Source organism: Eptatretus burgeri, chromosome 15 (assembly GCF_056783735.1).
Source record: "Eptatretus burgeri isolate ZD-2024b chromosome 15, Ebu_testis_v1, whole genome shotgun sequence".
NCBI lineage: Eukaryota > Metazoa > Chordata > Myxini > Myxiniformes > Myxinidae > Eptatretus > Eptatretus burgeri.
Window position 1 is genome coordinate 13,489,839 of NC_140975.1, and position 23,673 is coordinate 13,513,511.

The 23,673-nt window shown below is 43.0% G+C and overlaps 1 protein-coding gene across 1 annotated transcript in view; it reads right to left on the bottom strand.

Annotated features, from left to right (window-relative positions):
- Positions 1-23,673, bottom strand: part of LOC147011556 (uncharacterized) — a 242,962-nt gene that overhangs the window by 188,627 nt on the left and 30,662 nt on the right. The window contains exons 5-7 of the mRNA XM_085856348.1: positions 16,586-16,999; positions 16,281-16,318; positions 4,624-4,729 (exon numbers count right to left, since the gene is read on the bottom strand). Coding sequence (XP_085712474.1) covers positions 4,624-4,729; positions 16,281-16,318; positions 16,586-16,999 — 558 coding nt within the window. The remainder of the gene's footprint in view (positions 1-4,623; positions 4,730-16,280; positions 16,319-16,585; positions 17,000-23,673) is intronic.

A 23,673-nucleotide genomic window follows, 5' to 3' on the forward strand; every position in this document is an offset into this window, starting at 1 on the left:
CCTGTTGTTTCTGATTCAGTAAATGGGAATATTTATTTTCCGCAATTTTTCCAGAGGAATGAGAGTCTGAGTTGATGGATTATTTATTGGTGAAGTATAACTCAATGACATAATGTTTGATAAATGCTGAAAAGGATCATTTTTAATAGCTGCAGGACAGCAATGATGGTGAACACGAAATGAATTTTTAAGAATTTTTATTATTTATTATTGGTACAGTAACCAGAATTCAGAAAATGAAAATGAATGATTCCAAACACGCTGAAAAGCAAGACTGAATATCAATTATATTTACAACCAAAACAAACGAATATTCAATCTCCTTCCTCATGTAATTCATGTCCTCGAGGATTTGTCAGAGGGAGCACACCTCCCTTTGAGCTGTCTGGTCTGAGTTTGATTCCCGACCCGACTATAAACTGTAGCACTGATGCTACGCATGTTTGGCCACACGGATGGACGATAATTAGCTGGGTGTCCTGTCTGCTAGCACTAATTGGTGGATGTCAAAGATCCCACTGTCTTTCACGAAGAGTTGGCGAATTATCACGGACAGCCTGAACAAATTACAAATTCCTGCCAAAAACCACCTTCAATGGAAGGTCAGGTCTGACCAGCCAGCTCGTGAAAGACTAGGGCCAAAAACTGCAATTTGACAACCACACAAGGAAGTGGGAATAATTGAGGCCTGAAGGATGGAGTCATTGGATTGAACACACGATAACCATTAATAGAATTGTACAAACTGTTTTTGTGTTTACATCAAAAGTGGAATAAACAACTTATAGTTTTATATTAAACTTTTTAAAGAAGCTGCAAACGCATGGTTTGGAACAAGTTCAAGCCAACCAACCATGATTAATACACAAGAGCATTTTATACATTTTCATTGCTTTCTGTCACATTGTCCATTTGTAAAACACAATGTGACAGTGAGAATGGTTTATTTATTTTATTCCCTGTTAGTCTCTCCTCAACCTTTGGTTGCATCAGACGAGACTGTTCCTGGAGGGGATTATTAGTTAAATCAATCGGATCTCCAGTTGTGAAAGTGAATTTGCTTGATTTGTCATTGAGAAATGAAGTACCATCAGAAATAACGGGTGGTGTACCATCATCATGGACTGTATGTATCACCTTGACAAAACTACAAGTGTCACATGACTGGTAGATTGTCACAAAAGTAAATTTGATGGGGGGTATGAGGAGGGATTAAAGATGGTGTCATTAATCTAAATACAGTGCCGATAGAAAGTCTACACCCCCCTTTCAAATTTTTCACCTTTTGTTGCCTTATAACCTGGAAGTAAATTTCATGATATCAAACTTTTCCCACCTTTATTTATACATCGTCACCCACAACTTCCAAATGAGAAACAAATTCTACAAATTTCAGAAAATTGATTTAAAATACAAAACCAGAATATCTTGGTTGGATAAGTGTACACCCCCTGAGTTAATACTTGGTGGAAGCACCTTTGACTGCAATTACAGCTGTGAGTCTGTTGCGATAGGTCTCCACCAACTTTGCACACCTTGATTGGGAGATATTTGCCCATTCTTCGAAACAAAACTCTTCAAGCTCAGTCAAGTTGTGTGGGAGTCTTGATGGACTGCAATCTTCAAGTCATGCCACAGATTTTTGATTCGATTTAGGTCGGGGCTCTGACTGGGTCATTCAAGGACATTTATCTTTTTGTTCCTTAGCCACTCAAGAGGAACTTTAGCTGTGTGCTTCGGGTCGTTGTCATGCTGAAAGGTGAACTCCCGTCCCAATTTCAGCTTTCTTGCAGAGGTCAGCAGGTTTTCCTCTCGGATTTTTCTGTATTTTGCTCCATCAATTTTCTTTTTTATCCTGTCAAGTGCCCCAGTCCCTGCTGATGAGAAGCATCCCCGTGACATGATGCTGCCACCACCATGCTTCACAGTAGGGATGGTGTTCTTTGTATGATGTGCTGTATTCGGTTTGCACTAAACATAAAGTTTTGCTTTTAGGTTAAAAAGTTTCATCAGACCACAAAACGTTTTGCCACATGGCTTCAGAATCTCCAGAGTGGTTTATTGCATACCTCAAACGGTACTCAAGGTGGGCTTTTTGAGTAATGGCTTCGTTCTTTTCACCCTAACGTACAGGTCAGACTTGTGGAGTGCTTGGGATTTTGTCACATTCACACAGTGACAAGTCTTTGACATAAAGGGCTGTAACTCTTTCAAAGTTTCCATTGGCCTCTTCGTGGCCTCTGATCAGTCTCCTCCTTGCTTGGCTATTCAATTTGGAGGGACGCCTGATCGAGGCAGCGTCTTGGTGGTACCATACATCTCCCACTTATTAATGTTGCCAGTGGCCTCTAACAGCTTGACTGTGCTCCAAGGGATATTCAAGGCCTTTGAAATATTTTATACTCATCCCTTGATCTGTGCCTTTCCACAACTTTATTCCGGAGGTCTTTTGAAAGCTCCTTGGTGCTCATGTTTGAGTCTTTGCTGTGAAACTATCCAGCAGAGGAAACCTCCAGGAACAGCTGATATTATTCTGCTGTAATCAGAATCACTACAATTTAACACATTTCAAGGCCAATTAACTTGATGTGTGATTTTGATGGTGATTGGTTACACCTGAGCTAATTTACAATTGCTATTAAAAGGGGGTGGACACTTATCCAAACAAGATATTCTAGTTTTGTATTTTTAATTATTTTTCTGGAATTTGTAGAATTTGTTTTTCACTTGGAGGTTGTGGGTTACAATGTGTAAATAAAGATGAAAAAAGTCTGATTTAATGTAATTTCATTGCAGGCTACAAGGTAAGAAAAGGTGAAAAATTTGAAAGGGGATGTAGATTTTTCTATCGGCACTGTATGTTGCTGACCTACAGTTAAGCCCAAAATTATTCATACCCCATGAAAAATCTGAAAGTTTTGCATTTATCTCAAACCTACAAGCTGGAGTGGTGGAACTTTCACTTCACCCAAGGACATTTAGTTGGCATATACAAATCCACATATATTTTGGCTCAACATTATTAGCATAACAATAGAAATGTTAAGATTTCTGTTTTTATGCCTGTCCAAAATTATTCATACCCCATACCAAGTCTCAGAATTGAGGCCAATGTTTGTGATAATGCACATGCTTTTGATATTCCTAAGATTCTTTATAATGATATGCAATTATTCCAAGATGTGTGCATTCAATCTGAATGCATTACAAATGTGGTCTATTGAATGTACAGTGAGGAATGCTATAGAACAACACTCTGCTTTTAGACTATAAATTAAGGGGAGCTGATGCAATCATTCTCAGGTCATTGTCAGCATGGCGAAGAAGAAAGAAGTCAGTGAGGACCTTCGGTTGTGCATTGTGAATGCTCACAAGGAGGGGAAAGGCTACAAAGCTATTTCGAAGTTCCCAGTGCCAGTTGCCACCATACAAAGCATAATTAGGAAGTACAAGGAGTTCCACACTGTGAAAAACATTGAAGGACGTGGTCGGAAGCCAAAGGTGTCGCCTCGTCTGGCAAGAAAAGTATGGCGAGAGGCCAACAACAATCCATTGATTACTATTAAGGCTCTCCTGAACAACCTTGGTGAGTCTGGGACCAAGATATCAAGGCAGACACTCCAGCGGACGTTGCACGAGGGGGGTCTCCATCGATGCCGACCAAGAAAGACTCCACTCCTCCATCCCAGGCACAGAAAAGCTCTTCCCACCTTTGCAAAAGCTCACCTGGACAAAGATCCTAGCTTTTGGTCCTTAGTTCTGTTGCCGGATGAGACGAAAATGGAGCTTTTCGGGCACAGAGATGTTGCTTTCGTTTGGCGAAAGAAAGGTGAAGCACACAACCCTAAGAACACAGTCCCGACTGTCAAGCATGGAGGCGGGAGCATAATGCTTTGGGGATGTTTCTCAGACAGTGGGCCCGGCAATCTCGTCAAAGTGGATGGCATCATGAAAAGGAGCAGTACAACAAGATCCTTGAGGAAAACATCAAACAGTCCACAGAGAAACTTCACCTCGGGAAGCATTGGACGTATCAGCAGGACAACGATCCAAAACACACCGCCAAGTCAGTCAAAAAATAGTTCCGGAATAATGATGTAGACGTTCTCGAGTGGCCAAGCCAAAGTCCGGACCTCAACCCAATCGAGAATCTGTGGAGGGAGCTCAAGACCGGAGTGATGGCAAGGAAGCCTTCCAACCTCAAAGACCTGGAGACCTTCCTGAAGGAGGAGTGGGCCAAAATCCCTGTAGAGACATGCAAACACCTTGTGAGCAAGTATAAAAACCGTTTGGAGGCTGTAATCACAAACAGAGGCTTTTCCATTGATTACTGAATGTGACTTTGAACTGATCTAAACAAGGTTATGAAAAATTCTGGACATGACATTTTTTTGTAAATCTATCAATAAAATACCCCTGAAACAACATATTTCTTGAAATGTCCCTTGCAGTGATTCTTTCAGCTGTTTGTCACATTCTTATGTAACTTAAGCCAGAAGAAACTCATTCCTCAAATAACACGATTCAAAATTCTCAAAATTAGGTAAGGGTATGAATAATTTTGGGCTTAACTGCATATAATACAAGAAAGTGTAGGAATGGTCAGAGAGCGACAGAGTTATCTTTTGATCACGGCGTAGATGGACGTGTCTGGTGAGTGTTCAGGAGCTGGTAAAAGCTGCTGAGGAAGCACTGCGAGAGTTGCGTATGTGAGGTCAACCTCTTCCTCCTGTTAGAGAAATAGTTATGGTTTGATGGAGAAAATCAGGAACATGAAAATAAATTATTATATATATATACACATCGTATCTATAAACATATATACATATACACTACACATGCACACACATATGTAAAATAAAACACTCCACCAAGCAAGAATTGATGTAAGTACAATAGGAGTCATGCTATCGCACTTTTGACCAATTGAAACTGCTCTCTTGTAAACGTTATCAATCATTTATATAAGAAATGATATAACGGTCCTTGACAGAATCCAGCGACATGCTGTCATTATGGTGGTATGGGACAGGAGTTGGCATCATCCATGGAACCTCCATCAGTCCACTGCTCTGTTGCTTCTTTGAGCCTTTTATGCAGATATTACCGTGGAATGTGCTCCGATGGTCACTCACAGGTTGTTCCAACTGAGCATACTTTCAGTAGTCGCTCTACATGTTTGGCAGTTTCTTCCCATCCATACACTATACCTGTGCCGAGGAGATGGACTATGAAGTATTCTTCCAGTATTTTTCCCCACACCGCATCACTTTGGAACAGTTTACCTGCATCCTGCTTCCCAATCAATCCCAACCTATCTCAATTGAAGAGGTATGTTAATTGATTCCTTCTTTATATGTAATATCGATACTTTCCTTTATGTAGCCCCCACCATGAATTGGCATTTGGTTTTGTGGTAGGTGAAATATCATTGGACCAAAAAAAAAGCAGGAGTGTGGTTCTGCCTGTCTGTCTGTCCATCCCCGAACTACTCCCCCAGTTTTGGGGCTCGCCCTACCAAACTTTCTGTGGAACATTTTGGGGTCTCAGCGGGTGTCCTAAGGTGGGTGGTAGGTTTCATATTGTTGCAGCTGTGGAAATGTGCAATACACCAGAAAGGTCCTCAGGTTAGATATATCGATAAGTTCATGTGTAGTTCGTCCACACCCGTTGTTTGGAAGGAATATGTGTGATTCATCCGGGCTGCGACGCTTTGAGTTAGCCATTTTTCTTTCTCTGTCGTTATTTTGGAACAACCACACCATCTCAACAACCACTCCATCTCAACAACCACGCCATCTCAACAACCACGCCATCTCAACAACCACGCCATCTCAACAACCACGCCATCTCAACAACCATGCCATCTCAACAACCACGCCATCTCAACAACCACGCCATCCACACCACAACACCACTAAAGGAGCAACGATACCAACTCCCGCCCCAATTTCTCCTCCGGTAAACAAGTTTGATGGTTGGAAACCAACTCCCGCCCCAATTTCTCTGGAATGTTCCTCCCCCCACCCACGCGCTGCGAAGGGCTGGGCAGGCGCAGGAGAAATAAAAGGACAAGAGGAGCACCTGGAAAAGGGTGAGGGCGGATAGCAAAGACTTGGGGCAGTCGTGTGGAAGTCTTGGTCGTCGTGGTCTTGGTCCAAGTCTGTCGTGGTCCAAGTCTTCGTCGTAGACAGACTTGGGGCAGTCGGGTGGAAGTCTTGTCCTCGTGGCCGTGGGGAGAAGGTGTCACGACCTGCCCACCGTTGCAAGGCCCGAGATCAGGCGCGGCTACGCTAGTTGCCATGGAGAGAAGGCGTCACGACCTGCCCATCGTTGCAAGGCCCGAGATCAGGTGCGGCTGTCCTAGTGGCCGTGGGGAGAATGAGTCATGACCTGCCCACCATTGCAAGGCCCGAGATCAGGCGCGACTACGCTAGTTGCCGTGGGGACGAGACGTCGCGACCTGCCCACTGTCGCACCACGAGGGTGCGGGTAAGACCCTTTGGTCTCGTGGGCCTTTTCGGTCATCCACGGCCCACGACCATAAAGGTCTACAGACCCCGTCTACCCCCTTGCCTGTGAGGGAGGTCTTTCTTTGTTTTTGTATGCATGCTGTGGCGCCGTGTCCTGCCAAGTACAAACTGTGTAAGACCTTGTAAATAATAATTATAGTCGGTCATATTGCTTTTGCATTCTATTTGTTGCTTGTATATTGCATGATTCCTTGCTTGTGTTGTGTGTGCAATATGTGCTCTGTAATAAATGTCCTTGTGTGAAATGTATCCCGTTTGTCGTCTCTTTCCCCATTGAAAGTGCCATCTTGAATCGCGGAATAAATTAGTTGTGGGTTTTGAATACCTGGGTAAAGAAGAGAATCTGATCCATCGAGGTCGGCAATAACAGCGCTCGGTTATCACTGTAGCATGGAACGGACCGCTTAAGCGGTTCGTTTCCTCGGCCGACCTGCGGCGAGGTACGATCGCCCGGTCCACCACTCGCGCAGGTACTTAGGTAGGTCGAATTTGGCGAGCAACCCTATCCTGCGCGGGTGGGCAATTGGCACGATCGTGGTGAGGTTAAACCCCCACCCGTGACTGGCTCCTGGCGGTAGTTCCAGGAGGGTCACGACTGAATTGTCCGTCCGGTTGGCGACGCGGTTGCGATTGGAGTTACGCAATCGTTCACACGCCTGGCGGGCCATAATTCGTAACAATATACACAACAATACAATTGTGATTTTGAGTTTCCACCCATATGAAACTGCTCTCTCTCTCTCTCTCTCTCTCTCTCTCTCTCTCTCTCTCTCTCTCTCTCTCTCTCTCTCTCTCTCTCTCTCTCTCTCTCTCTCTCTCTCTCTCTCTCTCTCTCTCTGTCTCTCTCTCTCTCTCTCTCTCTCTCTCTCTCTCTCTCTCTCTCTCTCTCTCTCTCTCTCTCTCTCTCTCTCTCTCTCTCTCTCTCTCCCTCTCTCTCTCTCTCTCTCTCTCTCTCTCTCTCTCTCTCTCTCTCTCTCTCTCTCTCTCTCTCTCTCTCTCTCTCTCTCTCTCTCTTTTCACATGTAAACACATTCACAGTTTCGCCATTTACTGCATGAGGAAACATTCGCTGGTTTGGTATTATCTCAATAAAATTGTGATTTTGAGTTTTCACCCGAACGACAGCACTTTTTCTCGAGCCTAAGGTGGGTGGGGAGTTTCATCAATATTTCAATGAAATTATGATTTTGTGTGTTCAACCCATACGATGGCGATCTTTCTCCCAAATATTGAAAAAAGACAAAGAATCCAGTCTGTCAGGTAGTTTTTCAGTGAATTAAATTTTCTACATGCATACACAATAGGGGGTTCAGCATTCTCCGTTTTCGCATTATCCATGTATTGACTTCCATCAACATCAAACCACGTTCACTTGAGACGTTTTGCTATCTTTCTGGAATAACCCATATGCTGTTATAACCCAGCATTCACCACTGAGCCCCCCAAGCATGCAGCATGTGCAAATATCAAAGCATGTTTCTGTCGGCACAGTCGCTGATGATTCTCCAACAAGCAATAAAACCAGTCTGGCAACTGAGGGGGTGTGTAGCATTGGGATTTTCATGTGTGTACTATTTGTGAATGGCTTTCCAGCGATGGAGGAACTCTGGGAAGGGTTTGAAATAGCAAAGGGCTGACCTTGTGTAAAGGTCAACAACTTCGGTGAGATTTCTAAAATCCTCAATTTTCATCCGATTTGACTTGAAATTTGAAGAGGATTTATATTACATGTAAATTAATTAAACCAGCCAATTATTTTTGAGGTCAACATCGACCAATGGTCAACATAGGCCCAAGGTCAACAACTGAGGTGGTTTTTCTAAAATCCTCAATTTTCATCCGATTGACTTGAAATTTAAAGAGGATATATATATATATATATATATATATATATATATATATATATATATATATATATATATATATATATATATATATATATATATATATATATATATATATTTCAAGACACTGAATTCAACCACCAATTATTTTTGAGGTCAAATTAATTTTTTGGGAATTTGCAACTATTGTGCTCTGCATGATGTCTTCTTGTTATTCTGTCTGTCTGTCTGTTTGTTCCCGACAGGTCACAATTTTAAACCGATCTTCATGAAACTTCACCACATGGTAGAGTTTGTCACAAGGAAGAAGGCTATTGTTTTGAGGTCAAAAGGTCAACAGAGGCCAAAGGTCAACAACTTAGGTGGTATTTCTAAAATCCTCAACGTTCATCCGATTAACTTGAAATTTGAAGAGGATTTATATTTCAGGTCACTGAATTCAACCAGGTTGAATTCAACCGGCTGTCAGGTCAGGTTCGATCTGTGACCTGCAACAGGTACCATGTAAACCTGTACTAACCTGTTCCATGGTCGGGTTGGCGGAGACTAAACCTTCTCCCCCACCAGGTTTTCTGGTGAGGAGGGTGTTTGGATATGGACACCCAGCAGGATTAAAAACAAAACCTGTCAAAGGGCGGAGGAGCTCTTTGTGAGCCAACGGCCATCCATATCTCGTGCCCAACTGTGTCTGTGGACGTCCTCCTGCAGTTGGGTTACTTCTTATTAGGAGGTTGGTGGCAGGCTTTGCACTCCGGCCACCGTAAAACCCTTCACTCCGCAAAACGCAAAAACGCAAAAAAATCTGAAAACCCACTCTGTGGGAGTACCTCCTGTGCAGCTTCCCTTCGCAGGGCAGCTCACCGGATGACGGGATTGGGGCAAAGCCTTCGGAACCCCCAATCTTTGATGATAGGAGGGAAACTACGGGGTAACATCCCTGGGTCAGATTGCGGGAGAGTGTGTCGGAGTGGTGCTGAGGTGTCGTCCACCAGACGGCGGTCTCCTTGGGTTAACCTGAGGTGGTCCCTTCGGGTGGGTGCCTGGAATGTCCTATCCCTAAGAGAGGATGATCACCTGTCTCTGTTATCATCTGAGCTCAAGCATTTGGACATCGGGATTGCAGCTCTCTCTGAGGTTCGGAGACCGGATTGCGGCGAGATAATGGTGTGTGGTTACACCTAATATTGGTCTGGTCGCTCTGATGGTTACCATACCCAAGGAGTTGCTGTAGCTGTGTCCAATAAGCTGACCCCAATGATAATTGAGGTAACACCGGTCAACGAGCGTATTATGAGATTAAGGATTCGTCACTCCTTCGGTGTCATTTCCCTGGTCTCTGTTTATGCTCCGACTGAGGCGAGTGATCTCACCGTGAAGGATGCATTTTATGCCACACTCGAGTCTGTGGTTGAACAGTGCCCCAGACGAGATACACTTCTAGTCTTGGGGGATTTCAATGCATCGACTGGAACTGATAGGGATGGTTATGAGGTGTGTGTTGGTCCCCATGGGTCAGGAACTATGAACCAGAATAGCACTAAGTTCCTTGACTTTGCAAGAAGTCATGGACTTAGGGTGGCTGGTTCATGGTTTCAGCGCCCACAAGCTCATCGCTGGACTTGGTATTCCAACGCTGGCGGTGTGGCAATGGAGATTGACCATGTCCTCATTGACGGTTGTTGGAGGATGATCCAGAACTGCAGGGTCTACCGGAGTGCTCAGTTCCTCAATACTGACCACAGGCCTCTTGTAGCAACTCTAAAGCTGCACCTTAAATCCTGGAGAATGGTACCATCCCAGCCTAGGCTGGATGTTGCCAAGCTAAGGGATGAGAGAGTAGCTGAGGAGTTTGCGAACAGGCTGAGTGGACACTTGGGGGGTCTGGGTGCTTTGGGTGGTCCTGAAGAGTTGTGGAGCGCCTTCAAGACCATTGTCCTTGATGTTGCCGGTGGATGCCTTGGAGCTCACCGCAGGGCAAAGCAGAATTTTGTCTCTCAAGGGACACTGGATACCATTGACCAGAGTTGCAGGGCCAGGCTGAATGGCAGAGCTGAGCTGTTCAGGGAGCTGAGGCGTAGAACTGTACGTGCACTGAGGGTGGACAAGGAAGCCTATGTGCGAGGAATCTGTGAGGGGGTCGGGCATCACCTGTGGACAAGTGATTCTCGTCCCGCTTACAGGGGAATTCGCACATTACGTTCATCCAAGCCCATCCCTCAGAGCACTGCAGTTCGAGCAGAGAGTGGTAGGCTCTTGACAGAGGAGTCTGAAGTGAAGGCCCGCTGGGCCGGTTACTTTGAGCGGTTGTACCAGGCTGATCCCCCAGCTGTCGAGTTAGACATCAAGGGTGTTACAATCCCTGTTGCTGACCCTCGAATCAACTGTGGTCCACCTTCGCTTGTGGAAAGATGGGCTGCGGTGAACCAGTTGAAATGGGGCAAAGCTCCAGGGATCTGTGGCATCCATGCCGAACTTCTCAAGGCTGGTGGAAATGCTGCACTCGTGTCGTTGCATGCAGTTTTGTGCTCTGCCTGGAACACAGGCATCATCCCAACTGACTGGAAGAGGGGCCTTGTTGTCCCTCTCTGGAAAGGGAAGGGTGATCGCCAAGACTGCAACAACTACCGAGGGATACGCTGATCTCAGTGCCGGGCAAGGTCTTTGCTCGGATAATTCTCGATAGGGTTCGCCACCATCTGCTTGAGCACCAGCGTCCAGAGCAGTCAGGCTTTGCACCAAAGAGGTCAACGATTGACCGTATCCTTGCACTTCGTGTCCTCACCGAACGCAGTCGAGAGTTTCGGCAGGGGCTGCTTGCAGCCTATGTTGATCTCTGTAAAGCTTTCGATTCAGTGAATCGGGATGTCCTCTGGAGGATTCTTGGTCTTCGTGGGGTGCCACCAAAACTGATCGATCTGATGTCTGAACTCTACTCTGGTACTGAGAGTGCTGTGAAGTGTGGTGGTACCATCTCTGACTTATTTCCAGTTGTTACTGGAGTTCGTCAGGGATGTGTACTTGCCCCCACACTTGTCAGCACTTGTATGGACTGGATTTTAGGGAGGATGTCGGAGAGATCAAGCTGCGGTGCATCATTTGGGAATGTCAAGATCTCGGACCTTGATTTTGCAGATGATGCAGTCATCTTTGCGGAGACTTTAGACATCCTCTTGGGGGCCCTCGAGGTGCTGAATGAGGAGTCGGAGCCGTTGGCATTACGGGTTTCTTGGGTCAAAACTAAGATCCAGGCTTTCGGTGACATCTTGGATGCTGCTGTCCTGTCTGTGTCTGTTTGTGGTGAGGATGTTGAGGTCGTGGAGAGATTCACTTACCTTGGCAGTGATATTCATGTCTCTGCTGGCTGCGAGTCAGAGGTCAATAGATGTCTGGGTCGGGCCTGGGGAGTCATGGATTCACTGGATCATGGGGTGTGGCGCTGCCGATACCTTTGCGGGAGGACGAAACTCCGAGTCTTCAGGTCCTTGGTACTTCCAGTCTTGCTCTATGGGTGCGAGACTTGGACTCTGACCAAGGATCTGAGATGGAGACTTAATTCCTTTGGTACCAGGTCTCTTCAGAGAATCCTTGGCTATCACTGGTCGGATTTTGTGTCCAAATAGCGGTTGCTGAGAGAGACTCGGATGAGATTTGTTACCTGCATAGTCCGTGAGCGTCAGTTGCGGCTGTATGGACATGTGGCCCGTTTTCCTGACGCTGATCCTGCTCACCAGATTCTCTCAGCGAGGGAGTCTCATGAGTGGAGGATGCCAGTGGGCCGACCACGTGCCTCATGGTTGCAACAGATTGACCATCATCTCAAGGAGATGGGGATGGGCCTGGCATCTGCCTGGGGGATGGCCAGACGGAGGCCCCTGGAGTACCGGCGGAAAGTGGACGCAGCGACGCGCTGTTCTGGCACATGCTCCCATACCTGACCTGACCTGAATTCAACCAGTAAATTTTTTTTGAAGTCAACATCGACCAAAAGGTCAACATGGGCCCAAGGTCAACAACTCAGGTGATATTTCTAAAATCCTCAATTTTCATCCGATTCACTTGAAATTTTAAGAGGAGTTGCATATTTGGTCATTGAATTCAACCATCAATTATTTTCGAGGTCAACTTTGTTTTATGTATTTTGCAAGTATCGTGCTCTGCATGACGTCTTCTTTTTGATTGTTTGTTTGTGTGCAGGATATCTCAAAAAGTTGTGGATGGATTCAGATGAAATTTTGTGGACAGGTTGGGTGTGTGACACAAACGAACTCCTTAGATTTTGGTGAAGATCCGGATCCAGATCCGATAACTAGAATTTTTCATGTGATTCTTCAGTATTGAGAAATATGGCTAAAAATGATATATAGCATGATATTTCAAAAAGTTGTGGACGGATTCGGACGAACCTTGGTGTACAGGTTTGGTGTGTGACAAGGCCGAATTGATTCGATTTTGGTGAACATTCAATTCCAGATCAGCATACGTGAATTTTTTATTATTATTACCTCCACCACCGAAGGTGAAGGAGGTTATGTTTTCACCCCTTTCTGTCTGTTTGTTTGCATGTGTGCAGGATATCTTAAAAAGTTGTGGACAGATTCAGATTAAATTTTGTGGACAGGTTGGGTGTGACAAGGACGAACTGATTAGATTTTGGTGAAGATCCGGATTCCAGAATTTTCAAAATGATTTTTCACCATTGAGTGATTTTGCTAAAAATGATAGAAAGCACGATATCTCAAAAAGTTGTTGACGGATTCACCCGAAACTTGGTGGACAGGTTGGGTGTGTAACAAGGAAGAATTGATTCGCTTTTGGTGAAGATCCGAATCCGGATCTGGATACGAGAATTATTTAATTTTTAAAGTGATTCTTCACCATTGAGAGATCGGGTCAAAAACGATATAGTTCTGTATAGCATGATATTTCAAAAATGATATTTGGGCCCGATAGGTTCTCGTGGATCAGGCATTACATGGCAGAGGTATGTGCTCTACCGAGTGCCCTTATATTTAAATTTAGTTTCTTATGTTAGTTATGTTGACAAAGTCTTCATTTTGTCTATGAAACGCCATCATGTTATTTTAGTTACCAAAGGAGGCCATCGTATTGCATTTATCAGGTAAGAATTCACACTGTTGGGAACGCATCTCCATCGACACCATGTTGTCATGACCTCATATAATTATTCCCTTCGCAGACAATTCTCAAGAACCTATCTCGTCCATTAAAAGAGGTATGAGAGTAATATAAGAGGAACTTGGTCTCGGCATCCCTGCGTGCGTGCTTCCCTGCGTCCAACCGTCAACAATTGGTGGCTACTCCCTTGTGCTTCAATTAAATAATATAGTGAGTGGGCATACATGTGGATATTTGGAGAGAAGTGTTTCCTGAGAAGAATAAGCTAAGTGACGTGTTTGTGGGGTCTCGTGTTTTGATTTGATTTATGTTTTAAATTTTCCCCTGCTTTGTGGCCTAACAAAGATTAACTCTTTTGGACTCTCCCACGATTTATTCTCACATATTTTTTTGTGATATCATTTTTGATTGTGGCTGATATAGTTGAAGATTCGACTCAAATAAATCCCGAGGAAAGTGGACAAAATTAGGCGTTTTTGGACATTTTAAATAACGAAATAAATGTATGGTTTTCAGACCAGTGGATTGCTTATTCGTAAAGTCTTATCGATGTGTGTTTGTTTGCATTTTGAGAGGTCCCTCAAGCTTTTCTAAATGAAATTGGGGAAAAAATCTGGGGGAAAATTACTATTTTAAAAAATCTGTGCACAACTGAACGGGCCCTGCTGCTGTTTTGTGAGATGCATGAATACCATCGATATAGAACCTCTTTGACAGCTTTCCCGGCTGCGGGGAAAGGAGAGGAAATCCCTATTTATATATATATATATATATATATATATATATATATATATATATATATATATATATATATATATATATATATATATATATATATATCTATACAGGGGGGAGAGGAAACGATAGAGATGGGAAGAGGATGGGGAATGGAGTTACGTTGCAGCCACTTTGAAAGCTTTTGTAATGATATATATATATATATATATATATATATATATATATATATATATATATATATATATATATATGTATATATATATATATATATATATATATATATATATATATATATATATGACCCCTTTGAAATTGGAGACGGGAAGGGAAGTGGGAGAGTGGGGTCGGAGAGTGGGGAGGGGGGAAGGAATGGGCGAGTGGGGAGAGGAGATAGTTGGTGTCAGGGGGGCGGTGATGAAGGGTTGAGGGGGGATGGAAAGGGAGATTGCTGAAGACTTTAATTAACATTTCACATTATGTGGCATTTCTATTGTTGCTGACATAGTTTAAGATTGGGTGGAAGGGAAGGGAGAGATTGGAGGGAGACAGAGGGTGTTGAGGAGAGAGAGGGAGTTGAGGGGAGTGGTGGAGAGAGAGGAAAGTGGGGAGAGGGTGGGGTGGGGTGGGAGGGGGATATTTGGGAGGTGAAGGAGGGGGGAAGGGGTGGATTCAGAATCTGGAGGGAGGGGAATAGGTGGGGTGGGAGTCTGGAGGGAGAGGAAGGAATGGTGTGGGAGTCTTGAGGAGGGGGTGAGGAAAGGTAGGAGGAGGGACCCAGCATTACCTGGCAATGCTGGGTACCTTTGTTTGTATCTGCTATATAAAGCTCATTCTAACCACTCACTGACTCACTGATGTTAATGTTTGGCACCTTCCAGGTGATGTAGAAAGCTGAAATTTTGTGTGCCGATGGACATCAAAGCTGATGCACAAAGAAAGAATTGACAACCATCGGAAAGCATCCATGAATGAAAATGTCCAACAATAAGTGCAACCTTGTACTCACTGCTGGTGAATCTCGCAAGTGGTCAGTGATGTTTGCCTATAATCATAAAGCTTCTATTTATTATGTACCTACGTACGACAATGTGTTAACATACCCCACTACTACATATTTATATACACACACATACACATACACAAACATACATCGTTATGGACTCGGGGTTCTGAATTACGACTCGGAAGGGTGGATACAGAAAGCAAGTGGTTGGGAACACAATATTTGGAAGCAAACAGAATTGAGGCGTTTGGCTTTCTCATGAGCAGAGTCAGCTGTGGTGCCATCTAAAGTGAGGGAAGTGATGGAAGGGGAGCATACTCCAGAGAGACTAAACAAGGCACTACCAGGTTTTAGAGGAGGGAGACATGTTTGAAAGTTCATTCTTGAGGTTGGATAGATGTTATTTTCTGGCTCTCCTGAGAGGAGAGTCACACTTGTTGCAGGTTTAGTGTATTGATCTGAGGTTTCCTTTGGTCGGATTTGCCTTCCAGAAAGAAGGTAAGTTGTTTCAAGGCAACTGCCTCACCGCATGTTTCAGCGTACCATGGGTGGGAGGATGGGTATGATAACTGAGATGAGATGGGATGGATCTGTGCATTAGAGAGTAGGTTACCATACAATAATTCCCAGGATGAGTTAATATCAGGGGCAGTAAATATAGGAGACCAGTCTTGAAGTGAGTTGGCTGCTTGCAGTCTGTCGGACTGCCTGAGTGAACAGTTAAGACTCGCCGGTGCTGAGGCAACTGAGAATAGCCAGAGATATTACTTCTCACAAGCACATGATCAGATGAACCCAATTAAAGCAGAGGAATATCAGGAAACATTGGCTGGGAATTCATTACCTAGTCCAGAAGGGAGGATTTGCCATTGGCAGAAATGCAGGTCAGAGAGCTCACATATTGTTACACATAATTTTCACTGTGACGAACAAGTAGGGGAGTGGAATGAATGAGAAAAAGAATGAAAATTTGGGAATGAATAGTAAAATATCAAGAAGTGATATCATCGAGCAAATCACACTCACTTGCTGGTTTGGATCCATCCTGAGGTGTGAGTCTGTTCCTGAAAGATAACAAAACTGTCATGAAGCAGCTCAGTGAAAAATGAGAAACATTCCAATACATTAATTCTGTGGTTTTTACACTTGTGTTAAAAATATCAACAGAGATGAATGATGATAAGAATGTCAGAGCAAATCAAATATTCAAGGAGAGTAAATGCACAACAGAGTGAATCACAAAGGAAACGAATAAATTTATTAATTATAGTATATAACATGTGAGGCCCGAACGTGTAAATCCAAAATTGATATTAAAATGACTTTTTCACCTTCTGCAGGATTCCTTCTTTTCTTGTAAATGAGGAACCCAAACACAATTAGAAGAAGAAGAACCAGGATTAAGGCAGTGGAACATCCAATCACAATCCCTGTGGTTCCTCGTTCTTCATTTGTTTTCTCAAACTCTTTGTACCAAACAAATCTCTTCATCATCCCATGCTGGTTCTGTACCAAACAGCTGTAGTTCCCTCCTGGATCTTCCCCTGTGATGTTGTAACTGATGATGATCTGTGATTTAGTTTGGTGATTTGTGTTTTCTTGCATTTCACTTCCATTAACGAGGTGTCCCTGTGGGTTCCACCAGGTGATGCTCGGTCGTGGTTTGGCCTCGGCCTCACATAAGAGCCTCCAGGAGGTGCTGGAGTTCACAAACTCTTTCCAGATGCGCAGGATCTTCGGAGAAACTGTGGAACCACGTATTGAAGGTTACAGTTTACATCGTACATTGAGGTACATCCATGAGATTTGCAATCCTCTATGTGGGGTTTCCATGGTAATATACAATTGGACAAATTTTAAATGGCAATGACACATGTATAGTGTTCCTAAAGCAGAAAACTTTTACCTTCTCCATCTGTCGGTTGCAAAGTGTACACAAGGTGAGAATTGTGTGCTGGGAAACGAATGGACACGATAGCGGCAAACAAACATAACTGTGTCAAGAATATCTTTGATTATAATTGGTGAAATGACATGGAGTTTTGTTTCATCCATCATAGGGCAAAACTCTTCTGCAGGTTTCGTTTGTAAACAATCGTCCGACATCATGTGGACAGTTGTTCCTCAAAGTGTAAAGTTTCAAAAGCATGTTTAAGATGAGTTCTGTTATTCTACCTTCTTATGACTGACCCTATATATTTGATTTAAGGCCTTAAATAACTGGAGGGAAATCACGTAACTTTTTTTGGTTTTTTTAAAACACATCACTGAGGCTTGTGGAAGAGCTCCTGAGAAGGTAATGGAACAAAATGTAAAAGGGGGAAACACCAACAGTGGAGCAGAGGTGAGAATGGGATCAAGGGGAGGGGGAGAAGGACATGTGGACATGAACAAGCTGCATGAAGCACAGCAATAAAAGGAAGGGGAAGGAAGGTATGAAACAGAAAAAAAGAACAAACCAACCAACAAACTAACAAATGAAAAATGGTGAGGGATTGGAGGGGGGATCACAACAACCTGGAAAAGGGAAGTGGTTGGGAATGGGGTCATTTGGGGTAGAAGAGAGCATGAACATGCATGGGGGTGATCCGAGGTAGTGGTGAAGAGCGGTCTTGAGGAAAGAATGGGACTGAACTGACCGGGGAAGTTGGTTCCGCAGGTGAGAGAAAAGAAGAACAGATGAGTGGAGGTGAGCCATGAGCCTGGATTTTGGGAGTTTAACAAGAAGAGGGTTACTGGCAGACTGTGTGTGCCCTGCACAAACCTGGAGGAGCGGAAAGAGGATGCAATGTCAGAAAGGATGTAGTAGAAGACAGAGGCCACCAACCTGTCTGCGATGTGAAAGTAACAGGCCAAGACACTCAGATTTGTCACAAGATATTCCAATTATTTTGAGGGCCTTGCTTTCCATGGCATCAAGAAGGGCAAGGTGTGATGCAGGGTTGCCAGTCGATAGGGGAGAGTAGTACTCCATCAATCTGTGAATGAAGGCCTTGTTGGTTGTCAAGGGTTCAGACTAGTCAAGGAAAGACCTTGTACGACAGAGGTTGCCCAGTTTTCTAGCTTTGGAGAAACTCTTTGGAAATGTGGTTTTGAGCAAGAAAGGTTATGGATGATGGTGAGGCTGAAATATTTGAGTCATTTAACTTCTTCAAGTAGTTTGTTTGGAAGTAGATGGAATGGTTTCCCAGATTGTTCCTACAAAGGTTACTCTTTTACACATGTGTTAAGTGATTATGCTTCTGGGTAAGTTGTGTTCTGCAGGTAAGTGGGGATGTGCTTGATTTGGGGAGCACATGAGCTGAGAGCAATTTTTTCGTCTGTCTTCATCATAGAAGGGTGGGGCCCGTTTAATGCTATGGCCCATGATTGGACACGAGGTTACACGAGCAGGGTGAACTTGTGTTGGCTGGTGGCTCAATCATCTGCATCAGGAGGCCGTGATTGGCTGGCTAATCAGCACGAAGGAACTGCTCTGCCTCCATCATGGAGTCAGGTATGAGCCCATCAAACCCATGGGGTGAGGGTGTTGAATATTCCCTGCGGCCTCGCATTCACTAGACATACGATTCGGGTTTGGCTGCAGCTGCTCCACATTAGTGCCACTTGAGGTTTTTCTGCCTGTTTTGGCCACTGCAGCTATTTTGCCACCAATCCCTTCTGGCCGAACTGCAGCTCGTTGAGGTCACCATCACTGTTCTCAAGTTCTTGACTTATCTGGTTTTCTGGTTTGGGCATGGTTAGTTTGTGTGGTTCTCTTGATGGGGTGGTTAACTTGTTGATTAAGCATTATGATTATATTCATGTGCGTCTTTCTTATTTTTTTAAGGCTAACCCCCGCTTTAGCGGGGAAAATGGCCTTTAAATGCTTGTGTGTGTGTGTGCGTCTTTCTTATGTGTGGGGAATATCTTATGTATTTCTTTTTTTTTTTTTTACAAGTACATTGGTTGGTCCAGCTGATGTGTTAGTACGTCTGTTTGTTACTTGCAAAATTAAAGATTTGCAAGTGTATAGTTTGGTGTGTTCTGTTATTACCTCTGCCACAAAAGGTGGAAGAAGGTTATATTTTCACCCCTGTCTGTTTGTGAGCAGGATATCTCAAAAAAGTGAAAGATGGATTCAGACAAAAGTTGGTGGACAGGTTGGGGGTGCACCAGCAACAAATCGATTTGATTTTGGTGCAGAACTCGATTCGGATCCTATAATTTTTTTACAATATATACGGCGATTTCCAGCATTGAGAGATGGGGCCAAAAATCTGTATAGAGCATGATATATCAAACGGATTATTGGGTATCGGATGGATCATAACAAAACTTGATGGATGAATTGGGTAGGTGACAAGAACAAGCCGATTCGATTTTGGTTAATGTCCGGATGCAGATGTGGCCTATGAGTGGGATCAGCCTGGTGGAGGTATGCGCTCTGCCAAGAGCCATTCATGCTCTGTCTGTGTGTGTCATTCGCCTATAGGTCACATTTTTTGATCCTCGTGGAGAATCTCTAAGTCTTACTCACGTTGTTGTTCTTCATCTTCTTCTTGTGGACTTTTTTGTTTCACAGCCTACAGTTTTCATCAAAACTTCCTGAAACTTGGCATATATATGTAAAAATACCCTGCGCAGACAGCAACCATCTCCGATTTTGAAAATTCCTCCAAGAAAAAAAAGTTATGACGTCAAAATATCTCCGCTAATGGAAATCGCCTAAGAAATTATCTCCGAAACTAGGCAAGCTTTTTGAATTCTGTTTGTGGGAATCGAACAGGGCATTAGCAGATATGAATTACCACACATAAGGTACATCACTATGACGTCATATCAATTTTTATGACGTCATTCCTATTTTTTGACATTTTTTGTTTCACAACCCAGAGTTTTCATCGGATCTTCGTGAAACTTGCCATGTATATGCAGAAAGCCCACGCGCAGGCAGTAACCATCTCCGATTTTGGAAATTCTTCAGAGAAAAAAAGTTGACGTCATAATATCGCCACTAATGGAAATCGCCTATACCATTATCTACGAAACTAGGCAAGTTGTTTGAAATTTATTTGCGGGAATCAAGCCGGGCATTAGCACAGATAATTTATCGCAAACCTGATACATCACAATGACGTCATATTCGTTTTTATGACGTTATCATTAAGAGGACGAGGATCTTAGCTCAGTCGAGCTTGTTACTCTGATCTTCACAAAACTTAATGACCCGGTGGAGGTAGGAACAAGGTGGAAGTCCCATACTGGCTTCAAACCCCTCTCATCATTTAATCAATTTCAATCCCTCCCATCCTCAATCCATTTGAATTATTTATCCCAAGATTCTTCCCCCTGCATATTCCCACAGCACAAATCATACACACAATGCAACATGTTTCGGAACACATACATGATTCCAAAAAACACATTCAGAGCCGTGTTAGCACTAAATACCTGCATTGGGCGCATCGGCCAAACTGCACCAGTTCTGTGCTGCCAGTGAGGGAAAGCTGCACGGCCATGTGGAAGACTACATGGCGGACTTGCACGGACTGGGCGGGCCTGCCCGGTCAATGATGGTGCATGTACACCAACGTAGAAGCAACACACAGGGGTCAGAGAGTGTTGGAGTGATCCTTGCTCCCTGTAAGCACTGCCTCGCCAAAGCCCAATAAGCTTGTGCACACCAAGGATCAGAACGTGAGCAAGAGCTGCCTACCTTCATGCCTGTGTTATTAAGCCAGATAGGGGAAGACACATTATGCTGGGGCAAGACCATGAGGGCAAACACCAGGATGAGATCCTTTGGGCACAGCAACTCCATCCTAGCACACGCCTCTCCCGACGCACCACACAGACACCCCCGCAGTTCCACAGTTGGGATAACTAAATCACCGGTAAGGTAATGCAACAATTGGGTGCGAGGACCCTGCTAGATTTCGTTACCTCAACTGGCATCTGCGGTTGCTTTGCAACCCGTCAGGTCGCGGAGTTATCCCTGGCTTGTCGTCTTTAGGGTCGAAGGTCGAGTAACGGGTCAGAGCCACCCCTTTGTGAACCCCGCACACCCCCAGAACCCATAACAATATCAATGAAATTGAACATATTATTACAATGCTTTTTGATAGACAATATTGAATGTTTTTCCATCAAGGGCCAGAAAATATAAATTGTTTGGTGTTCCAACTCGAGAGCATCCCACATGCAGGTGATCATGCGATAAAACATGTAGAAGACAGATATAAGCCACTGCTTCACACATGCCGGAACGACTCCAAAACTTTTTCGCCATTCTGACTTGTATCATTGAATGCATGGCTGATCTGGCTTCAATGCAATGAATTTTTTTTAATCTACATGACTTGTAATGTTCAAACGACATGATATGGGAACTGATAACGGCCTTAGTTAAAAATGCACCGATTGTCCCAATCACCCTTGATCATCACGACATAATTAAATGAGATATTCGAAATCTATTTTGTTGTCAGATAATCGGAACAACCATATAGGTATACGGATGAAAATCGCTCGTTTTAAGTTTTTTGCAGGGTGGATATTTGGAGAAGCTTGCTAAGGCGGTAACATTTTTTTCCACAAACTCTTCTTTCGCTCTTGTGTGTTATGTTGTTAGATGAGCAGTAAAATGATCATTAAATTGATGTTTGTACTATTTTCTGGTTTTGTATAATTAGCAATTAGCACATTTGAGAGGTCACGAGACTCCTTCGCCCATCTTACTGATAGATGTAACGTCCTAATTAATATATTTTTCAGACGTGATACCATATTTGATGATCAGACCTCACCATATCACCAATTTTATTGGTAGTTTTTGCAATTAACAATTTGAATTTGAACAAATTATATAAGTTGAATTCAGAAAAACAAATTTTTGGACTTTTTATAAAGCTTCGTCTTTGTGGATCTACCCTCGGAGATGGCGACAGGTGGTGGCTGTGTGTTCATAAGTTATGAATTGTGAGAAAAGAACTGTTTAACACCCCGAGTAAAAATGTCATCCCCTAAAGTTACGTCAGGAATATCCTTGGGAGCTCAGAGGAGTAGGGTCACAAACAAACAAACAAACAAACAAACAAACAAACAAACAAACAAACAAATGTCTCATTCACTTTCATCTTGTAAATAATAAATAAATAAATAATATTGATATAACACATATAATAATAAATAAATTATATATATATATATATATATATATATATATATATATATATATATATATATATATATATATATATATATATATATATATATATATATATATATATATATATATATATATATATATATATATATATATATATATATATACACATATAAACAGTATATATATGTATATATGTATGTATTATATATATATATATATATATATATATATATATATATATATATATACATATATATATATATGTATATATATATATATATATATATATATATATATATATATATATATATATATATATATATATATATATATATATATATATCGACCGCAAATTTGAGAAAAAAAGCGAGAGCAGATCCGGTCTCAGGAAACGTTTCACCGGTTTCGGAGCTAGCTTCATCAGGCACAATACACTATTGTGCCTATTTATTGTGTTCCAGAGGTGTACAATATTTATTCAAGTGTTCGGTGTGTTCCAGAAGAAAGTATCATTTTGTGAAAACACCACCACTTTAAAGTGAAATTCGAAGGTGGGCTGAGATGAGCACTCCCGTGCCGATGATGATTTGATTAATTATACCTTGCAACACTTGTCCTTGTGTGTTTGTCCACAAGTTATGTTCTCAGAAACCTGCTGAAACATACTTTTCTTATTACGAAGGGGAAATTCGGACAAGAGACAAAGGCAATGAGTAGGTCAGCTAAGAGGATATATCTATCTATAATTCCAGCAATCTCTGTGTCTGTCTGTCTGTTTCTCTGTCTGTTTGTCTGTCTGTGACCGCCGTTTCTCGACGACCGCTGCTTCGATCTCATTGAAACTTGCCAGGAATATTGCCGGTGACCCGCGGATGTGCCTTTTCGAGGTTTGATATCGATCGCACGAGCGGTTCCCAAGTTATGGCCATTTTATTGCTTTTTCAGTGTTGAAAAGGTGTATATATGGCAGCTTAAGGTGTCGTTCCACCTTCTCACCTTATCATGCCAATTTTTTCCCCAAATTATTAATAACCAGACGACCACCGGTCCGATCGGATTAAAACTTGCCAGGAATATTGCCAGGGCCCCGCGAATGTTCCTTTTCTAGGTTTGATATCAATCGGACAAGCCGTTACCAAGTTACGGCCATTTATCTGTCAACCACTGACAGGACACGGTGCTATGACGTCACAAATGACGTCACAATTAATGTTTGTTTAATTATTTATTTTATTTTTTTGCACGATTGACGTCACAATTCTTTTTCTT